The sequence below is a fragment of the Amborella trichopoda genome, chromosome 11, assembly GCF_054954075.1.
Source record: "Amborella trichopoda isolate Santa Cruz 75 chromosome 11, AtrichopodaSantaCruz75HAP2 v2.0, whole genome shotgun sequence".
NCBI lineage: Eukaryota > Viridiplantae > Streptophyta > Magnoliopsida > Amborellales > Amborellaceae > Amborella > Amborella trichopoda.
Window position 1 is genome coordinate 19,016,099 of NC_142346.1, and position 16,593 is coordinate 19,032,691.

The following is a 16,593-nucleotide window of genomic DNA, read 5'->3' on the forward strand; positions in this document are numbered from 1 at the left end:
CGTGTTGGTTGCACAGTAAAATAAAATAGAAGAAAGACCCAACTGTTGTTTCATTCTGTAGTAGGGCTATCTGTAAGCTAATTTAGCTTCTTGACCCCTAAGATTTTGGGGTCATTTTTGCTTATTTGTGTTGGGAAGGTGGGGTGAGGCAAGGAGAGAAGATGGGGGTGAAATTGATGAAGGAAAGAGGTTTCGTTAAGCAGCTTTGCTGCAGCAGCCGGTGTTCCATCTATTGATTCTATTGTATGAGTGTTTCTCTACTTGTCTTTTATAGGTCTCTGGAAGGTACAATGGAGTTATGGTGGTGAAGAGATGGGAAGGAGCAGGATGAGGTCTCTTGCATTGTAGAAACTTATTGGAATATGATGTTCTCTCGGTCTGAGATTTCTAAATCAATTTTCACTAGAATCCAATTATCTATCAATGATATGCCTTTGGATGAACCTGTTCTAAAGGAAAAGGATATTCAATATGTGCCTGGATGGTGATTTTGATGTGAGGTTTTCTAGACTGAATTTTGTGATAATTAGACATATTAACTTCATGTTTAATTGAGGAAAGAATGGAAATGAGTGAAACAAAATAAAAAAATGGGAACTCTATTTCTTAGTAAAGTGCAAAATCTGGAAAAGTTGGTAAAATAATGCAGGGATTGCTTGTTTTCACATATGGCTTCACAAATGAGGTGGGGCATTATTATTCGCAACAGGTTCAACACACAAAACAATAATCTATTTAATTGTATTAGCACCATGAATATTTGATGCAATCTCAGTCATTTTAGAAAATTTACTAACGCAGCTGGATCGCAGAACTTTCTTTTTTCTTCTCCTAAATGGGGATTGCTTTTTCTGTGATTTTCTTTTCTTTCAGATGTTCTAACCTCCCTTGAAAAGTGTTTACATTTAGGTAGAGAATGAAAACATCATCAACATTGTACTTATCTACAATTAGAATTCATTACATGAAACTCTTACTCCTATCTGAGAGGGAGCACCTGAATTGAAGAATCAGAAAAGAAATGAATCTGTAGGCCAAGATGATGCAGACCATGATCCCCACACTACTCCATCTGTTGCAATCCTCCAACCCTTCTTCTCTCAGCAAATCCTTCCCACTTAATAGACATTCTCCAAATTCGTACTCCAAACACTTATGTTTAACCGAAGAGAACTCGTTTATCAGAAAACCCTCGAAGGGGTACTTGAATAGAGAAATGTAGTGCATGAAGAGCCAGTATCTGGGTATCCCATTCTTTGATATAAAATACCCAGAAAAGAGGAAGAAAAACCCCATAACCCCTGATATAACAGAGTTCCCAATGATGAAATTGGGAACCAGAGCACTGAAGCAAACTACTACAGAGTTGGCAGTGTAGAGTATGAGCCAGACTATTAACACAAAGAACAGAAAAGATGACATGCTCTTGCTCAAACCCACCATCCAGTACAGGGGGGTCGAGAACAGAAGGGCAAGGATCAGGAGAAAAGGCAGGAAAACCAGAGCATTCGCGACAGAGTAAGAAGAGATTCTGTAGCTCCCACAAGAGGTTTCCTTCATCAAGATCTCTCTCTCCTGCAAGAAAATTGGCAGAGCCTCTGTTGTTGAAGAGAGTAAGAAAGTGAGAACGAATGCAAAAAGACCCACCCGCTCTTCTGCACCGGTTCGATCCTCTCTTAAATTGGGAAAGATGGATCCTAACACAAGACCTGCTATAAGCATTTGAAGGGTTCTCATGGCAAAGAGCTCCTTGGTTCTGAATATGTTTTTCGAAAATCTCATTGCAAGTATCCAAATCTCTCCCACCCTTGAATTGGCAAAACCCAATTTGAGGAATTCATCGGAACCTCTCTCTATGACTTTTGTAGACTGAAACAGCTGTTGCAAAGTGACCCTCTTCTCATCTGCTTCTTCATCGTCTCTGTCCCTAAACTCAAGTGGCTTGAGCTTGTCAATGGCCTCGATCGCAAACTCAAGGATATTTACATGGAGGGGAATTCCGAGGCCTAAGGACATCATATGGGACTGAAGCTGCTCTGTGGTGCCCTGATAGTAGACCGAGCCATTGGCAAGCATGAGAATGGAGTTAAAGAGCTTGATGATTCGGAAACCTGGTTGGTGAATGCTGAGAATCACTGTTCTACCCCTGAGCTCAGCCATAGACTTTAGCATGTCTATGATTTGGAGGGCAGCATTGCTGTCAAGACCCGATGTTGGCTCATCCAGGAGGAGCACAGCCGGGTCGTGTATAACATCGACCCCAATTGACACCCTCCTTCTCTCTCCTCCTGAGATTCCTCGAATGTTCTCGTTCCCAACTCTTGTCTTGGCAACATGGTAGAGGCCAAGCTCTTGGAGGAGAGAGACAACTTTCGAGTACCTCTCGGAGTTAGAGAGAGAGAGGCGGATGCCAGCACTGAACATGAGAGTCTCCTCAACAGTAAGAAGAGGGAAGAGGGTGTCCTTTTGAGGAACAAAGCCTGAGATTTTCCTGAAATGTGCGGGTACTACGGGCTTTTGGTTTACAAGGAGAGAGCATGTGGCTTTGCTGGGGGTTCTCCGGCCTGCAAGGATCTCTAAGAGAGTGGATTTTCCGGCACCACTTGGGCCTACGATGGCGAGCAGCTCCCATGGCTTTGCTCTGCAGCTTACATTGTTTAAGACTTGCCTTGTGCTTCTCTGTTTCTTAATTTCATGCTTGATTTCACCTTCTTCTGCATTCTTTTCAAGGTGGTCGTCTCCTCCTTCTTGCGTTTCTTGGTAGTCTCTGAATTTGGAGCTTGATTTGGTTATGTCGACTTGGTAGCAGATGTTCCTCGCCTCTATCTCGAACCCCTGCTTCATTGAAACCCTGCTTCTCTCTCTGGGTGTTTGTTTGCTTTTAATGTTGTATAATCCTCAAAGCAATTCGGTGTTTTCTGCAGAAATGGTAGTTTGAACTCACGCTGGCTAAGGCACTGAATGTAAGCAAACGTGCATGGTCCTTGGGGTAAAAATTCAAAATCCAGTTTAAAATGGTTTGTTTGATTTTCCAAGACTAAATCTTCGCACAGGAATAATGGAAAAAGTTTATATAAGATCTCAACCTTATATTGTACATGCACCTAAAACTCGCTCTAGTGATAGTTGTTTTTATGCTGAAAAACTCTCAAATCGATCATTTCGACTTAGAGATTCATAAACACGAAAAATAAGGAGATTTGTAGCTCAAAATATTGTTCATTTTCGCATTATTTGAATTATCCATCTTCAAGATTTTCAAATGTTTATAGATTTACTTTATCCTTACTATTTTTGAAACACTAAATTTCATAATTGGGCATAACAGTTAATTTTCATGTAATGGCAAAGCTTTGCAGCACCAAAACTATATTTTCGATATATTTTTTAGGCACACCTATTTCAATAGTATAATATAAGGTTGACACCTTATAAAAACCTCACCCATAAATCATACGCTTTCTCTATGTACGAGAAAGGTAACATGTCATATCGCCTCTTTCTCTCTGGAATTTGACATGGGTGATGGATAAGGATGGGTTTCTATGAGTTTGAAAGATTCGTGGTTCTCTGTCTCCCACGGTTGAGGATTGAGTACAGTAGTAAAATATAAATTGTGGCTGTAAATCATCCCATCGATTGCTTATGTGGTGGAGAAAAGGAGAGAGAGTGAATCGTCTTTTTGAATTATTTGTTATAGAATTGCAAAGTGAGTACAGTAGTAAAATATAAATTGTGGCTGAAAATCATCCCATGGATTGCTTATGTGGCAGAGAAAGAAAAGACTCTTCTTTTTGAATTATTTGTTGTAGAAATGGGAGCACCTACAAATGAAGTAGGCAGGGGGAAAGTGCTTATTGTTGTCAGTGAGAGGAACCCGTGAGCTTTGGTGTCACGGGCAGTAAGAGAGGAAGAGAGAGTGGCTGATGCGTTGCTCTGCATTTCTCAACAACACTGTGAAGGGATACTACTGTTCCACACGTGAACTCCAAATAATCTCTCGCAATGTAAGAAAATTTTCTTTAAAAAAACAAAACTCAATGATTGGATAGATTAAGAGAGAGAAAGGGGGGTTTAATCTGCAAGCCTGTGAAGTAGGCATTGGTTTGAGAGAGAGAGAGAGAGAGAGGAGGGCTCTGCACACTAGTCAAGGAGATAGTGGTTTCCAAGGTGTGCCTTACAGCAAACATTGGCATTGGACATTGTTCGTGTTTGCATATGCCCACATATTCTTCAGCTTCTTTTTTTATCTCTCTGGCTGGTGAATTTTTTTTACTGAATACAAAATATCATTTATTAATTGATTAAGAAGATTTTGCCGAAGTTTTTGGTTGATTGCGACCTTGTAGGTCTGGGGTCATTAAAGGGTTGGTTTTTTTTGGTCTTAGCCAAGGTGGTTCGTGTTGTATCTGAGAGCACTTAGATCAGGCGATTGCAAATTCTAATTGAATTTCGTCTTTTTTAGAATCCATTTTAGAACTGTTGCCCACTGTATCTTCGGATCATTGCCCGGTATTAGTGACCCCTTCTTCAACTCTCCCTCATGGTCCTAAACCTTTTAAATATCTTCAGGCTTCGCAAATGGCTCCTGATTTCATTAAAGTGAGAAATGATCCGTGAAAGGGCAGGGTTGGTGGTAATACTCAAACATCTTTACTCAAATCTTAGTTAATAGAATAGGACTTCCTTTGACATATTGATGAGGAAGTCAAGGTTCCGTCTACCAGAACTTCATGATCTTCTTCACTTTGATCCACTAAATGCTTCCCTAATTCAAGAGGACAAGGTCTATACAACTCATTTACAGCAACGTTTTTAGAATGAGGAAAGCTTATTGAGGCCAAAAAAAATATCTAAAGAAGTATGGTTAAAAGATAGTGATTTGAACATCAAATTGTTTTCATTTATCTACAATGGCTAGGCGTAGGAATGACCGGATCTGTTCTCATAAGGACTCAGAAGATAACTTGATCAAAGACTGTGAGGAAGTGAATTCTAAAAAACAATTCTGGCTAAAGGAATTCTAAAAACTATGATTCTAAGACTTAAGTGTTGTACATCATTTTTGACGTACATACATCTCTGGTGCAAATAAAGTGAGAGTCAATAACAACTTGGCCCTGCCGGTACCCAAGACACTGCCAAATCAAGAGAACACTACACAATAAGTCCAACACTAGGCAACCTTGGAAAAAATACTATCATGTCAAAAAGAAACCTTAGAACTATAGCCTTGGCCTATGGGCTTCAAAATAGTACCAGACCACCATCGTTACGTCCAGAACATCGAAAAGCCCCTAGGAACCAAATTTGGGCTCAATTGGACCTTCCAAGAACATTCTGAGTCCAAATTACTTCGAACGGGTAGGTCATACACTATTCCGGTGGGGCCTCACCAAACTAGTCCCCAATCATGGAGGCCTTAGCTTCACCTCTCGGGATAACCTGCAAACACCCACATATCGCTCGTTTGGAGTCGGAGCAAGCTCAAAATCAGACAAGCTAGATCTCAACAACCCGGTCATTTTGACATATGGCACGCCTCGTGACGTGACCCAGAATCAAAGCCTCTCTAGAGAGAAGATGAGCACGAAACCATGGAAACAATGCTTTCGAAGAAAAAGACATGAAGCAATAAACTCGAGATTTGTACATCAGATTATCGTAAAGATAGGTTTGATGAGACTGTATCACGAAGGGCTACAAGCTGGTATAACTGTTATACTCAATCTAAGGTGAGATAAGTCGCAAATTCCAAGGATAAAGAAAGCAAGATTCTTTGATTGCCAAAATCCATTTTTTCGATGATATCTTGAAATCAGAAAGTACTTCAAGCAAGAACCAAAATGGATAAAAGTAGTGCAAAAGACTTTGGAAGTCTTTTCACTCGTTGTTTGCCCTGCGCAGAAAGATGCGTGGTCCCATCTCTTTTCCCCTTGCATCTTTAGCGTAGACACAACAAGCCTGCGACACCGTATTGCACCCTGCTATTAGACATATGCTCGACCCAATACCATTCAGAGTCAACCAAAGGATTTCAGCCCTCAAATCATCACTTTAACTTCCTCTATGTACAGGTCAGTTGAGTTGTGAGAGACGCATACGCCCTCTCCTTCTGTCACTCGGGAGGAGTCTTCCTGAGCTGATAGCCAAGAGAGTTATACTCCTTCGGCTGCCCTGATTGCGCATAAAGTTTGCGTGGATAGGGGATAATTCATCACCTTTCTCCCTTATCCCTTCTTTTTGTCAACCAGCCCTCGTTTGAGCGAGCCACTATAAAGGAGTACAACATAATACAGTTTCCAGCGTGAGAGAACAAAGGAATAAGTTAAAAAGCATGAGGAGAGTCTGTGGCCAAACCGTGCTGGCAGACAACCGGAGGGCTTCTTAATTGTTCTTAGAAGGTAAATTTCCTGGGTGTGTCCTGAACCCCAAAACGGCAAGGTAAGCACCTAAACGCACTCCCATCATAAAATCTCTCTATTTGTTGGTTCCTATCAGCACATAAGATAGCACGCGTGCACACACTCACAAACGGGTAGTGCGCGCGGACCCCTCTCAGTTGTTTGAGAAAGGATTTTTCCCATCATACACATGAAGAAAAATCAGCCCGACCAGCTGGTGACTCTACTGGGGACACTGTTTGAACGTATTTTTCATCACCTTGGTCCCTGGTAGGAAACTGGTCAATAAAGCCTGCAAAACAATGGAAATTCCCGACAATCTCAAAATGTACCCAGAATGGGTCAAGATCGTCATCCACACTCCAAAAGACCACCTGCCAAGTTTCATCGCATTTCGACATGTCTAAGGCAATGAACACAAAGGAACAAACACCCTGAAATGGACCCTACAACTGGAACTACATTTTCGATGTCTCAAACCACTGTGGGACCACCTCCATTAGATCTGGCGCGATCGAAAACCCCTATGGTCCAATTTTCAGCTTAATCAGACACTTTAGGACAAAGCTATGAGTAAAACATTGAAACAGGAAGGGCCGTACACTATTCCCGTGTGGCCTCACTGCACTAGAACACCATTAAAGGTGATTGTTTTACAGTCACGGGCAGTCACTTTTAGAGCCCATAACTTACTCATTCTAAGTCGGAATGCTCCCAAATTTGGTGAGCATATTTGTCTCATCAAGACGAACAATTCGATACGTGGCACGCCCCGAGATGATGACCGAGCAAGGAAAAAAGCTAGATAGAAATTGCCGATTCATAAAGAATTTGTAGAAAATTCAGCAGCGACACGCCTCGCTCGATAAACCTAATCATGACGCTCGCACAACAGATCGATGTGAAACCAATTCCATTATGTACGTAAGGTCCAGGGTTATCATTGATCTGAACACTGTACATGATGAACGGTCAGATTTCAAGCATGAAGCCAATGAAGTGACTAAAATTTTGGCCGTCGGATTCCAGATTTCGACCAAAACTCAAAAGTTGTGAAATCTTCGTTCGGACTCCAAATCGCTTTCCTTTTATTTCCACGCAATTGTGACGGCATGATCAGTGCACTATGATGAAGAAATCACAGAAAAACATTAAGGACGACCGCACTATAAATATGAAGTTTCCAAGATTCAAACAAATTTCAAGTCTCGTGATCATGGCTTAAAAACATTATTCATGACTTGAAGTTGGTATCAAAACGATCGTCATGATGAGCCCTACAAAAAAATAATAATTTTTTGATCAAACTGGCATCAGAACACCCTCGGGTCAGTCATAGAAGATCACACAAGATCTCGGGCAGCAGCATGGACTGCTATGAAATTCCTCACATTGTTAGATAGGGGCAAAACAATCTTTTTGCACCCATTTTTAGAAATTTTTTTAATTTAATTAAATCTTAATTTTTAGTAATTAGGTCTAATTTTGATCAATCCACTCATTTTTGGGCTCAATTCTATATAAACAGGCACTACATCATTGTAAACAAACCCTTCGGCCTTCAGTTGATTCTTGGAAGATTCAATAAAATTTTGATTCCTTACGTGAGCTTGTGAGTATGTCTTAGAGGGAGAGAGGAGAGACAATAAAAGGGTCGATACCCTTCGAGCAAGCAACTTTCTCTCTCTTCTCTCTCTTTCTCTCTCCTCCCCTCTCTCTTCCCTCTTTCTCTCTCGTCTCTCTTTCTCTCTCTTCTTTCTCTTTTCTCTCTCTCTCTTTGCTCTTTTCTCTCTTTCTCTCTCCTCCCCTCTCTTCTCTCTCTTTCTCTCTTCTCTCTCTTCTTCTCTCTCTTCTCGCTTTCTCTCTTCTCTCTCTTCTCTCTTTATCTCTCTTCTCTCTCTCTCTCTTCTTCTATCAACTCGTGAGACTTAGTGCCAGTTGGTCCGCTCCGTCTTCTTTTGTCAACTGGTGAGACCTAGCATCGGTTGGTCCTCTCTATCTTTTTCTGTCAACTAGTGAGGCATAGCGTCGGTTGGTCTTCTCTATCTTCTTTTATCAACAAGCGAGGTCTAGCGCCGGTTGGTCTTCTCTCTCTTCTCAATCGACGAGACTTGGTGCCAGTTGGTCTTCTCTCGCTGCTTCTATCAATCGACGAGATCTAACGCCGGTTGATCTTCTCTCTCCTCTTCCATCAATCGGTGAGACCTAACATTGGTTGGTCTTCTCTCTCTTCTTCCATCAATCAGTGAGACCTAGTGCCGGTTAGTCTTCTCTCTCTTCTTCTATCAATCAGAGAGACTTGACGTCGGTTGGTTTTCTCTCTCTTCTTCCATCAGGCTACGAGACCTAACGTCGATTAGTCTTCTCTCTCCTCTTGTATCAGTCGACGAGACATAGCATCGGTTGGTCTTCTCTCTCTTCTTCCATCAGTCAGCGAGACCTAGCACCGGTTGGTCTTCTCTTCCTTCTTCTATCAGTCAGTGAGACTTGACACCGGTTGGTCTTCTCTCTCTTCTTTTGTTTATCAGCGAGACCTAGCACCTACTGTTTTCCCTCTTTTCTTCTGTCAGTTGGCGAGACTTAACGTCAGGTGGTTCTCTTCCTCTCTTCTCATGTAACACAGTCGGCGAAGCCTAGCGTCGACAGCTTCCTATCTCTCCCATCTCTTGAAACAGTCGGCAATGTCTAACGCCGACTGCATCTCCTCTTTCTTCTTCTCCTTCATCTCTTCCTTCTTCTCTCTCCTAACGTCTATTCCTTTCTTCTCTTTAACCATTCCTCTTCTACTCTTTCATTCGACCAAGAGGGATTGAGGTTAGCATCTCATGGTAGTCATGTCGTCTAGCCGTAATGTCATTGCGCCAGGTTCGCTTGACCCTTTTTACTGCCATGATAGATCGACCATCGTGCTTAGCTAGTTTAGCTAGTCGATATTGACAATAGCTTCTAATAGCAATCCTGTGTGTCGGTCTCAGTTACCGAGCCTGTTCGCTACCACGTTACACCAATTATCCACCAGCCTAGTCACTGCTCTGATCTTCTCGCTTGATCGAATTCTTCTCTCCCCCCGTCTTTCTTTCTTCTTTTGGAATACACATGCTTGTGTATGATCATCAAAGAGGAAAAGGGGGAGGTCTGACCCACTTGTCCCATAACCTTTGCCATATATCTGTATGACCACAGGAAAGCAGAAAATAAGAAGAATACGAGCCAAGGGAGGTGATTATGAACCAATTTCATTACTTAGGGGCTTTCTTCGTGATCTAAGTGGGCACTCATGTGAGTCAGTCCGACTAAGTCCCGAACCCACCTTTAAATTCCTCTCTCACAGGTTGGTAACACCTGCCCCCATTTTTGAACGAGGTTCTCGAGAGATTGATCTCACAAACATCTTGGGTCTCCCTCGAAACCCTAGACGCATGTCACCCGATCCTTCAGGGATCCGGAGGGCGAGATCGAGGTACCTAACCAGCTTGGCGACTCCACTGGGGACTTACTACCCCTTAGTTAGATCTTTCTTGTTTGGCTAGTCTCTTCTTTTATTATCTGCTTTCATTCTCTTTTTATATTCACTTATGGCTGTTGGGTTCTGGAACCCATTTATCCAGGTTGGGGATTTTCTTATCCCCTTATTCGAGAGTGTCCCTAGGGAACAAGGTCCTTTGACTTCGTTCCTGACCATCCTCTTGAGCAAAGACTCCTTGTCTAGCTCCCAGGTCTTAACATAGACTGGTGTGAGGAGGGACTTGAATGTCCCTCACTCCCCATCTCTTCGCTCTGGTGGAAACTCCACCCAGGCGCCTTGCATGGGCGGCACTTATATTGCCCCACACAGCATGCACCCAGCCGCCGACAAGTCACTTGCTGGTCGAGTTCCTGAGGTATGCCGGAAGGCTGCCCAATCCCTTTCTGCAAAAGGAAAGCAAGTTGTCATTGCTTCTGTGGGTCACCATAAGGCTATTCCCCACATTTCTACACCATTGGTCTCCATCCTTAGAGGCTCAACACATCGAGGTGGAAACCCTACGGTGAGACAACCTTCTCATCCTGCTCCTATGCGCACACAAGCGCACCCTGTAAGGGGCAGGCTTGCTCCTGTTTTCTTACTGACACCTGCATGTAGTTCTCGGCCTTCTAAGGCCAGATCACTTGCACGACCACGGTTGATCCTCAGGTCTCCTATAATCCTTCTTCAAGGGGCGTGCATGCGTTGCCATCTCAGGTGTCCCCTCGCCCTCAACTCATGTCTCCACATGAGTCAACCTTGCTCCTCCTTCATCGAGCAAGCACCTCCAGCCTTGGTACTCGAAGGTTTTCCCCAAGAGTACCATCCTGAACCCGCCATAACGCTTTGGTCATGTTTTTGGAGCTCATAAGAGAGCTCGGGGCATGGACCTCACAGAAGATCAAGTCTTTCATCCCCCTTGGCCCAAGATGACTCCAGTTCCTAGCCCTCATCCATCGTCGCACCTGATAGAGACAGCTCTCTGTTGTACGAGAAGAGTTGACCTGTCGCGACCTAAATCCCAGTTTTGGCACGAGGTCCATCTCAAGCTAAACGTGATGGAGGTCTGCGAATTTCTATTAGGGAGGTGACCAAGGCAGTCAAAACAACCAATTTTGACAACCCTCTTCACCTGAATCCCTTCTACCCCCTTCAAATGATGAAGCCTGAAGAAGAGCTCAATGAGCCCTATGTTGTGGTTACTGTCGCAGAAGAAGACCCAGCCATTCAACAGCCATGGTCCCAAGACCATCATGAACCGGCTCCTCAGCCACAGTCTCAAGATCGTTGAGAACTGGTCCAAACGCGATCTGCATACAAAAGTAGAGTTCAGTAAGGGCATGCTGACCCCTTACTGACTGACCTACCATGTAAGACCCGTCAAGTTCGCAAACCCTCTGTTGCCACTAACATCGACCCCCATAATGAAACAATTAGTGTAATGGTCGTAGGCGAGCCCAACGATGCGTAGGAGTATCATATGAACAAGTTTGAGGACATGGTGCATGCGATGATGGAGAAGATCGATCGTATTGACGTGGCATGCCAGTCGGCTAACCACAAGGCCAATTCCCATTACTCTGATGGTGTACCTCCACAGCAACCTCCTCTGTCTACCTCACAAAACAATTCATTCCCTCATCCGGTTTCTCAGTCAGATATGGACACTATGGCACCCATAGCCTAAAGAACAGACAAATTCTGAGCATATAAGGTGCGACGCCTTATCAAATACCATATCCTTCCTATATTGATTAGGTCATGTTCCCCTTAGACTATAAGAAAGTGAAGCTTCCTTTATTCAGTGGAACCACCTCCCCAAACCAGCATAGTGCCCACTTCCAGACAGCATGTCGAGAAACAGCAGCTGATGGGAGACTTTTTCTCCGCCAGTTCGTTGAGACCCTTGATGGCCCAACACTCCAATGGTATGCCCGACTTCCTCCAAACTCAATACATACATGGGAGGAGATGGAGAAGTTGTTCTATCAACGCTTCTATGAGGTCGAGAGAGAACTTCAAACCATCAAGCTTCTCACCTTGACTCAAGACCCTGATGAGCCCGTAGATCAGGTCATATCAAGATGGAGAAACTTGGCTTCTCGCCATCCTAATCTTATTCCAAAGAAGGAAGCAGTCCAAACTTGCATGCAAAACATGCAACCTGAAATCGCTCTATATGTCAAGACCTCTAATCCGACCTCCATGTCAGAGTTGATCTCTAAATCAGTTCACATAGAAAGTTTGTCACACCATCATGGTGGGTCACGACAACCATCTAAAAATTCAGCGAACAATCGGGGCAATGGTGGCTCTCGGAATAGCACACGGGGCAGCCAACAAAAAGGGGTAATTAATGCAGCAGTTATGGTCACTGATTCAAAGAAAGCTCCCTCTCAAACTTTGGACCTCTCTAAAGAGGTAAGCACGACGAAGGTAACACCCCAGGCTGGCAGGCAGCAACGATCGTACAATCTGGTACCTCCACCAGCCAACATTGATCGAAGTGATTATTTTACCGACATAGGCATAAAGTCTGTCCCTTTGAGAAGGAATGGGTCCTTATGTTGTTCCAATCATTATTGGAGCAGAATATGATCCAGCTTTCAGAAGCCAGGTTCCCTGAGAAATCTGGCCTTGACATTCAAGCAAATTATTGTGCCTATCATCAAAGCATCAATCATCCCACAGATGACTACTACACGCTGAAGGATATCATTGAGGCCCAAATTCTGAAAGGTTAGATAAAGCTTGAAGATTTAAAGAAGGCCTTCGGGGCAACTAAGGCCTCCCATGTCGTAATCATTTAAGAGGAGGATGAAATGCCGGGTTTGGGCCTCATCGATTGCCCCTGCTTTATTTTCAACATCAAGTGAGGGTGCCGCTATCAAGTGGTTTGGTAGGGCTGCTCCTATAGGGTCTTCTCCATTTCATGAGACAATCAGTATCTTGGATGAGACCGCCTCTATAGTATTTTCATCAAATAGGGCGATCCCTATCAAACTGGTGGATAGGACTGCCCCGGTTGGATCTTCTTCTTTTCTTTGAATTTGAGGTGCCACAAGTAGTGGAATCATGCCCCTGCCCCTATCATTTTCTTTGGATCCTTTCTCTTCAGGGAGTAGTATTATTTTATCTTTAAAGTCTGGTTCTTCATCCCATATAGGCGGGTTATTCAAAAAATCCTGTAAAAGTGTCCCAGGTGGTCCCCTTAGAATTTCTAGGGGTTTGATTTCTTTTAATTCTTGTAGAGGTGTTGGATTGAGTGGCATGAAAGGAGCATGTATGAGAAACCCATAAACTTGATATTTAGGACATCTCTTCAGATATTTCCAATAGTCTTAAGCCATAGTAGTCCAGTGGTATCCTTATCTTCTGAATTTCTGATCTAGGAGTGTTGTCCCTGTGTGTCCTCCTTCATTGCGTAGTTCTTTGAGCACTGTGTTGACCTCTGGTTGGTCAATAAACCTTAGGATGACTCCTTTAAAGGATTTCTTATAGAGGATGTCGTCTTTGATCAAGAAGTTGATTGAGAATCTTCTTAAGGTCTCCCTGTCTCTCTTTAAGGCTCCTTCGGGATACATTCCTTCTTTGAGTAAGACTGATACATCATGATACCAGGGCTTAGCTTTGACTATCTGGTTGGCCCCGAGGGTGAACACTTCTTCTTCCCTCTCTACATAGTTTTCTTCCTCTGTTGACTCCATCGTGGGAGGAGAAATATGACTCTTGTGTCTAATGTAGAATGGTTGGATACTCATTCAGGGAGGAATGTCCACCATTGATGCGAGAGTGGCCAAGGTATCGGCGAACCGGTTGTTTTCCTGAGTCACATATTGAAAGGTTACTCTTTTGAAGCATTTTGACAACTTTGCAACTGAGTCCTGGTAGAGCTGGAGATTTTTGTCTCAAACCTTCTATTCTCTGTTAATTTGATTTATTACAAGTAAAGAATCACCCAAGACCCTAATTGTTCAATTTGGAGTTCACGAGCGTTCTCGAGACTAGCTATTAAGCCTTCATATTATGCAATGTTGCTTGTGCATGGAAAATTGAGCCTTATAGCGGTTGGAAACATTATTTTTCTAGAGAGCAAAGGATGACTCTAACACCAGTTCCGTATTCATTCCTAGCCCCGTCAAAGTATAGCTCCCATATATGACCCTCAATTACAAAGGGGTCCTCATTAGGGAGATCCGTTTTGAAGGGGACGCAGTCATGTAAGGCATGCTTAGCTAAGTGATCAGCAATTTCTTGCCCCTTGACTGATTTTTGAGTAACATATTCAATGTCAAATTCACTTAGGAGCATTCTCCATTTTGCTAATCGTCCATTTAGAACATGTCTTTTTAGCAGGTACTTGAGTGAATCCATCTTGGAAATCAGGTTGATGGTATGAGAAAGCACATAATGCCTCAATTTTTGAGTTGCCCATACTAAGGTTAGACAATGTTTTTTCACATCCAAGTATGATATTTCATAGTTGACTATTGTCTTACTGATATAGTAGATGGTCTTCTCTTTTCATTGATTGTTATATTGCCCTAACATCACCCCTATTGTCTAATCTGTCACATTAAGGTAAATGAATAGAGGTTTGTTAGGATCAGGTGGACTCAAGATCGGTGGGTTAAAAAGGTACTCCCTTGTACGGTCAAAGTCTTTTTGACATGTCTCTCCTAGATAAACAGGGTGTCCTTCTTTAACAGACGATTGAATGGACCACGTTTCTCAGCTTATTAAGATATTAATCTCTGGATTGCCTGTATTCTACCTTGCAAGCCACAAATTTGTCGAATATTCTTTGGAGGTGGAATTTCTGAGATAGCCTTAATTTTTATTGGGTCCACTTCTATTTCTCTTTGGCTCACAATGAAGTCAAGTAGCTTGCCAGACTCAACACTGAAGGCACACTTCTGAGGATTCAGCTCTAGTTGTTGCTCTCGAAGTCGGTCAAATTCTCTTTTCAAATTGGGAAGGTGGGCATCTCGAGTTTTGGATTTGATGAGGACATCATCGGCATAGTCTTCCATAATGTCATGTATCAAGTCATGAAATATAGAAGTCATGGCCCCTGGTAGGTTGCCTCGACATTTTTAAGATCGAAAGGCATGACTCTATAGCAGTATGTCCTCCATTGCATGGTGAAGTCAAGTCTTTTCTTTCGCCATGGCCAGAGATATCGTTCATGAAGGATAGCATCTGGTGTCCAGTAGTGTTGTTAACTAGGGCATCTATATTTGGAAGAGGAAAGTCATTCTTAGGACATGATTTGTTCAGGTCCCTATAGTCGATACAAACTTTGATTCTCCCATCTTTCTTAAGTACCACTATGATATTGGCTAACTAATCCAGACAATCCACATATAAGATGAACTTTGCCTTTAAAATATGTCAATATCTTCTTTTATCTTCAGCTCCAAGTGAGGCTTTTGTCGGCGTAGTTTCTGTTTGATGGCTCTTGTCCCTTCATGGAGTACAAGATGATGTCGTACCAATTCGGGATTTAAGCCAGGCATATCTTCATAGGATCAAGCAAATATGTCAATGAATTCTTTAAGAGGGAGATCATCTTGTCTTGTTCTTCTGGTGATAGAGAGCTTCCAATTCTTGTGATCTTCGGATCTTTCTCAATTCCTAGATTAATGTCCAAGGTCTCCTCGACAATAGCAGTAGGGCTACCATCAAATCTTGTCTTAAACTGCTCAGCTTGGAACATGAGTTCCTTAGTGAGAGGTTCGTCATCTGCCTCGAAATTTTCATCGACAGATGAGTCCTCATTTGTTTGATTTTCATTTTCTTCATTGAGTTTGTTTAAGATTTCATTGGGTATGTCAAGGGTCTTGATTGTATTGTCTACAATTAGAAAGGTAATGGTGTCAGAGAGGCTTCGGGCAGGATGCCTGTGTAGGCATCCTGCATCAACCCATTTTTTTGGCACAGGGACTTGAAAGTGTCGTTGTATCCCCTTGATGGATTCAATGGATAGGGGAGTAATACTCCAATTTTCAGTAATTCCCTTAGTTTGTTTGGGAGCAGAGGAGGTGGTAGCCACAATATGGGTTCCAAGTGCAAGCTGGAAAAGTTGTTATTCTAATAGCTCTTCTTCTAGAGGAATTTCAATTATGATCTTTGGTTTTGGAAGAGATTTGGTCTTTCAGCGGTCAAAACATTGAATTCCTCCAAGAATAAAACTTGGATGCCAAGAAGATTTGAGTTTACATTGAAGCTTAGAAAGTGTGCAACCCAGCTCACTTCGATCGTCAGTGTCTACTGTAGCATGAGGGGAATGAGTAATTGCCTCAGCAACACCTTATCCATTTTTTCCAAGGCCAGAGCCGGGGCAATACCCCTAAGCCAATAGCCATATTTCATGCCGTGCACGAATAGAAATCGTAATGACTACAACAATTTTTCAGTTTCTCAAACATTTCATGTGTTTCATGGATCATGCACAATTTTCCTTATATGTTAGAATTGGAATCTCTTGGATTTTTAAATTTTTAAGGACTTTTTCTTTTTCTTCTTTGACTGCATCTGAATGTACGTGAGCCACTCCTCCAGCAGTTGGGAACTTGAGGCATTGGTGGAAAGTGGAGGCCACAACGAGATTTTCATGTAGCCACGGCCTGCCAATGAGTAGATTAAAGGAAGGTTCAATGTCAAGGACATAAAACCTCACTA

The 16,593-nt window shown here is 42.7% G+C and overlaps 1 protein-coding gene across 1 annotated transcript; it reads right to left on the bottom strand.

Moving 5' to 3' along the window:
- Positions 1-846: 846 nt before the first annotated feature.
- Positions 847-3,464, bottom strand: ABCG5 (ABC-2 type transporter family protein). The gene has a single exon (XM_006855065.3). The coding sequence runs from the start codon at positions 2,842-2,844 to the stop codon at positions 961-963; it is 1,884 nt and encodes a 627-aa protein (XP_006855127.1). The 5' UTR covers positions 2,845-3,464; the 3' UTR covers positions 847-960.
- Between the last annotated feature and the right edge of the window lie 13,129 nt (positions 3,465-16,593).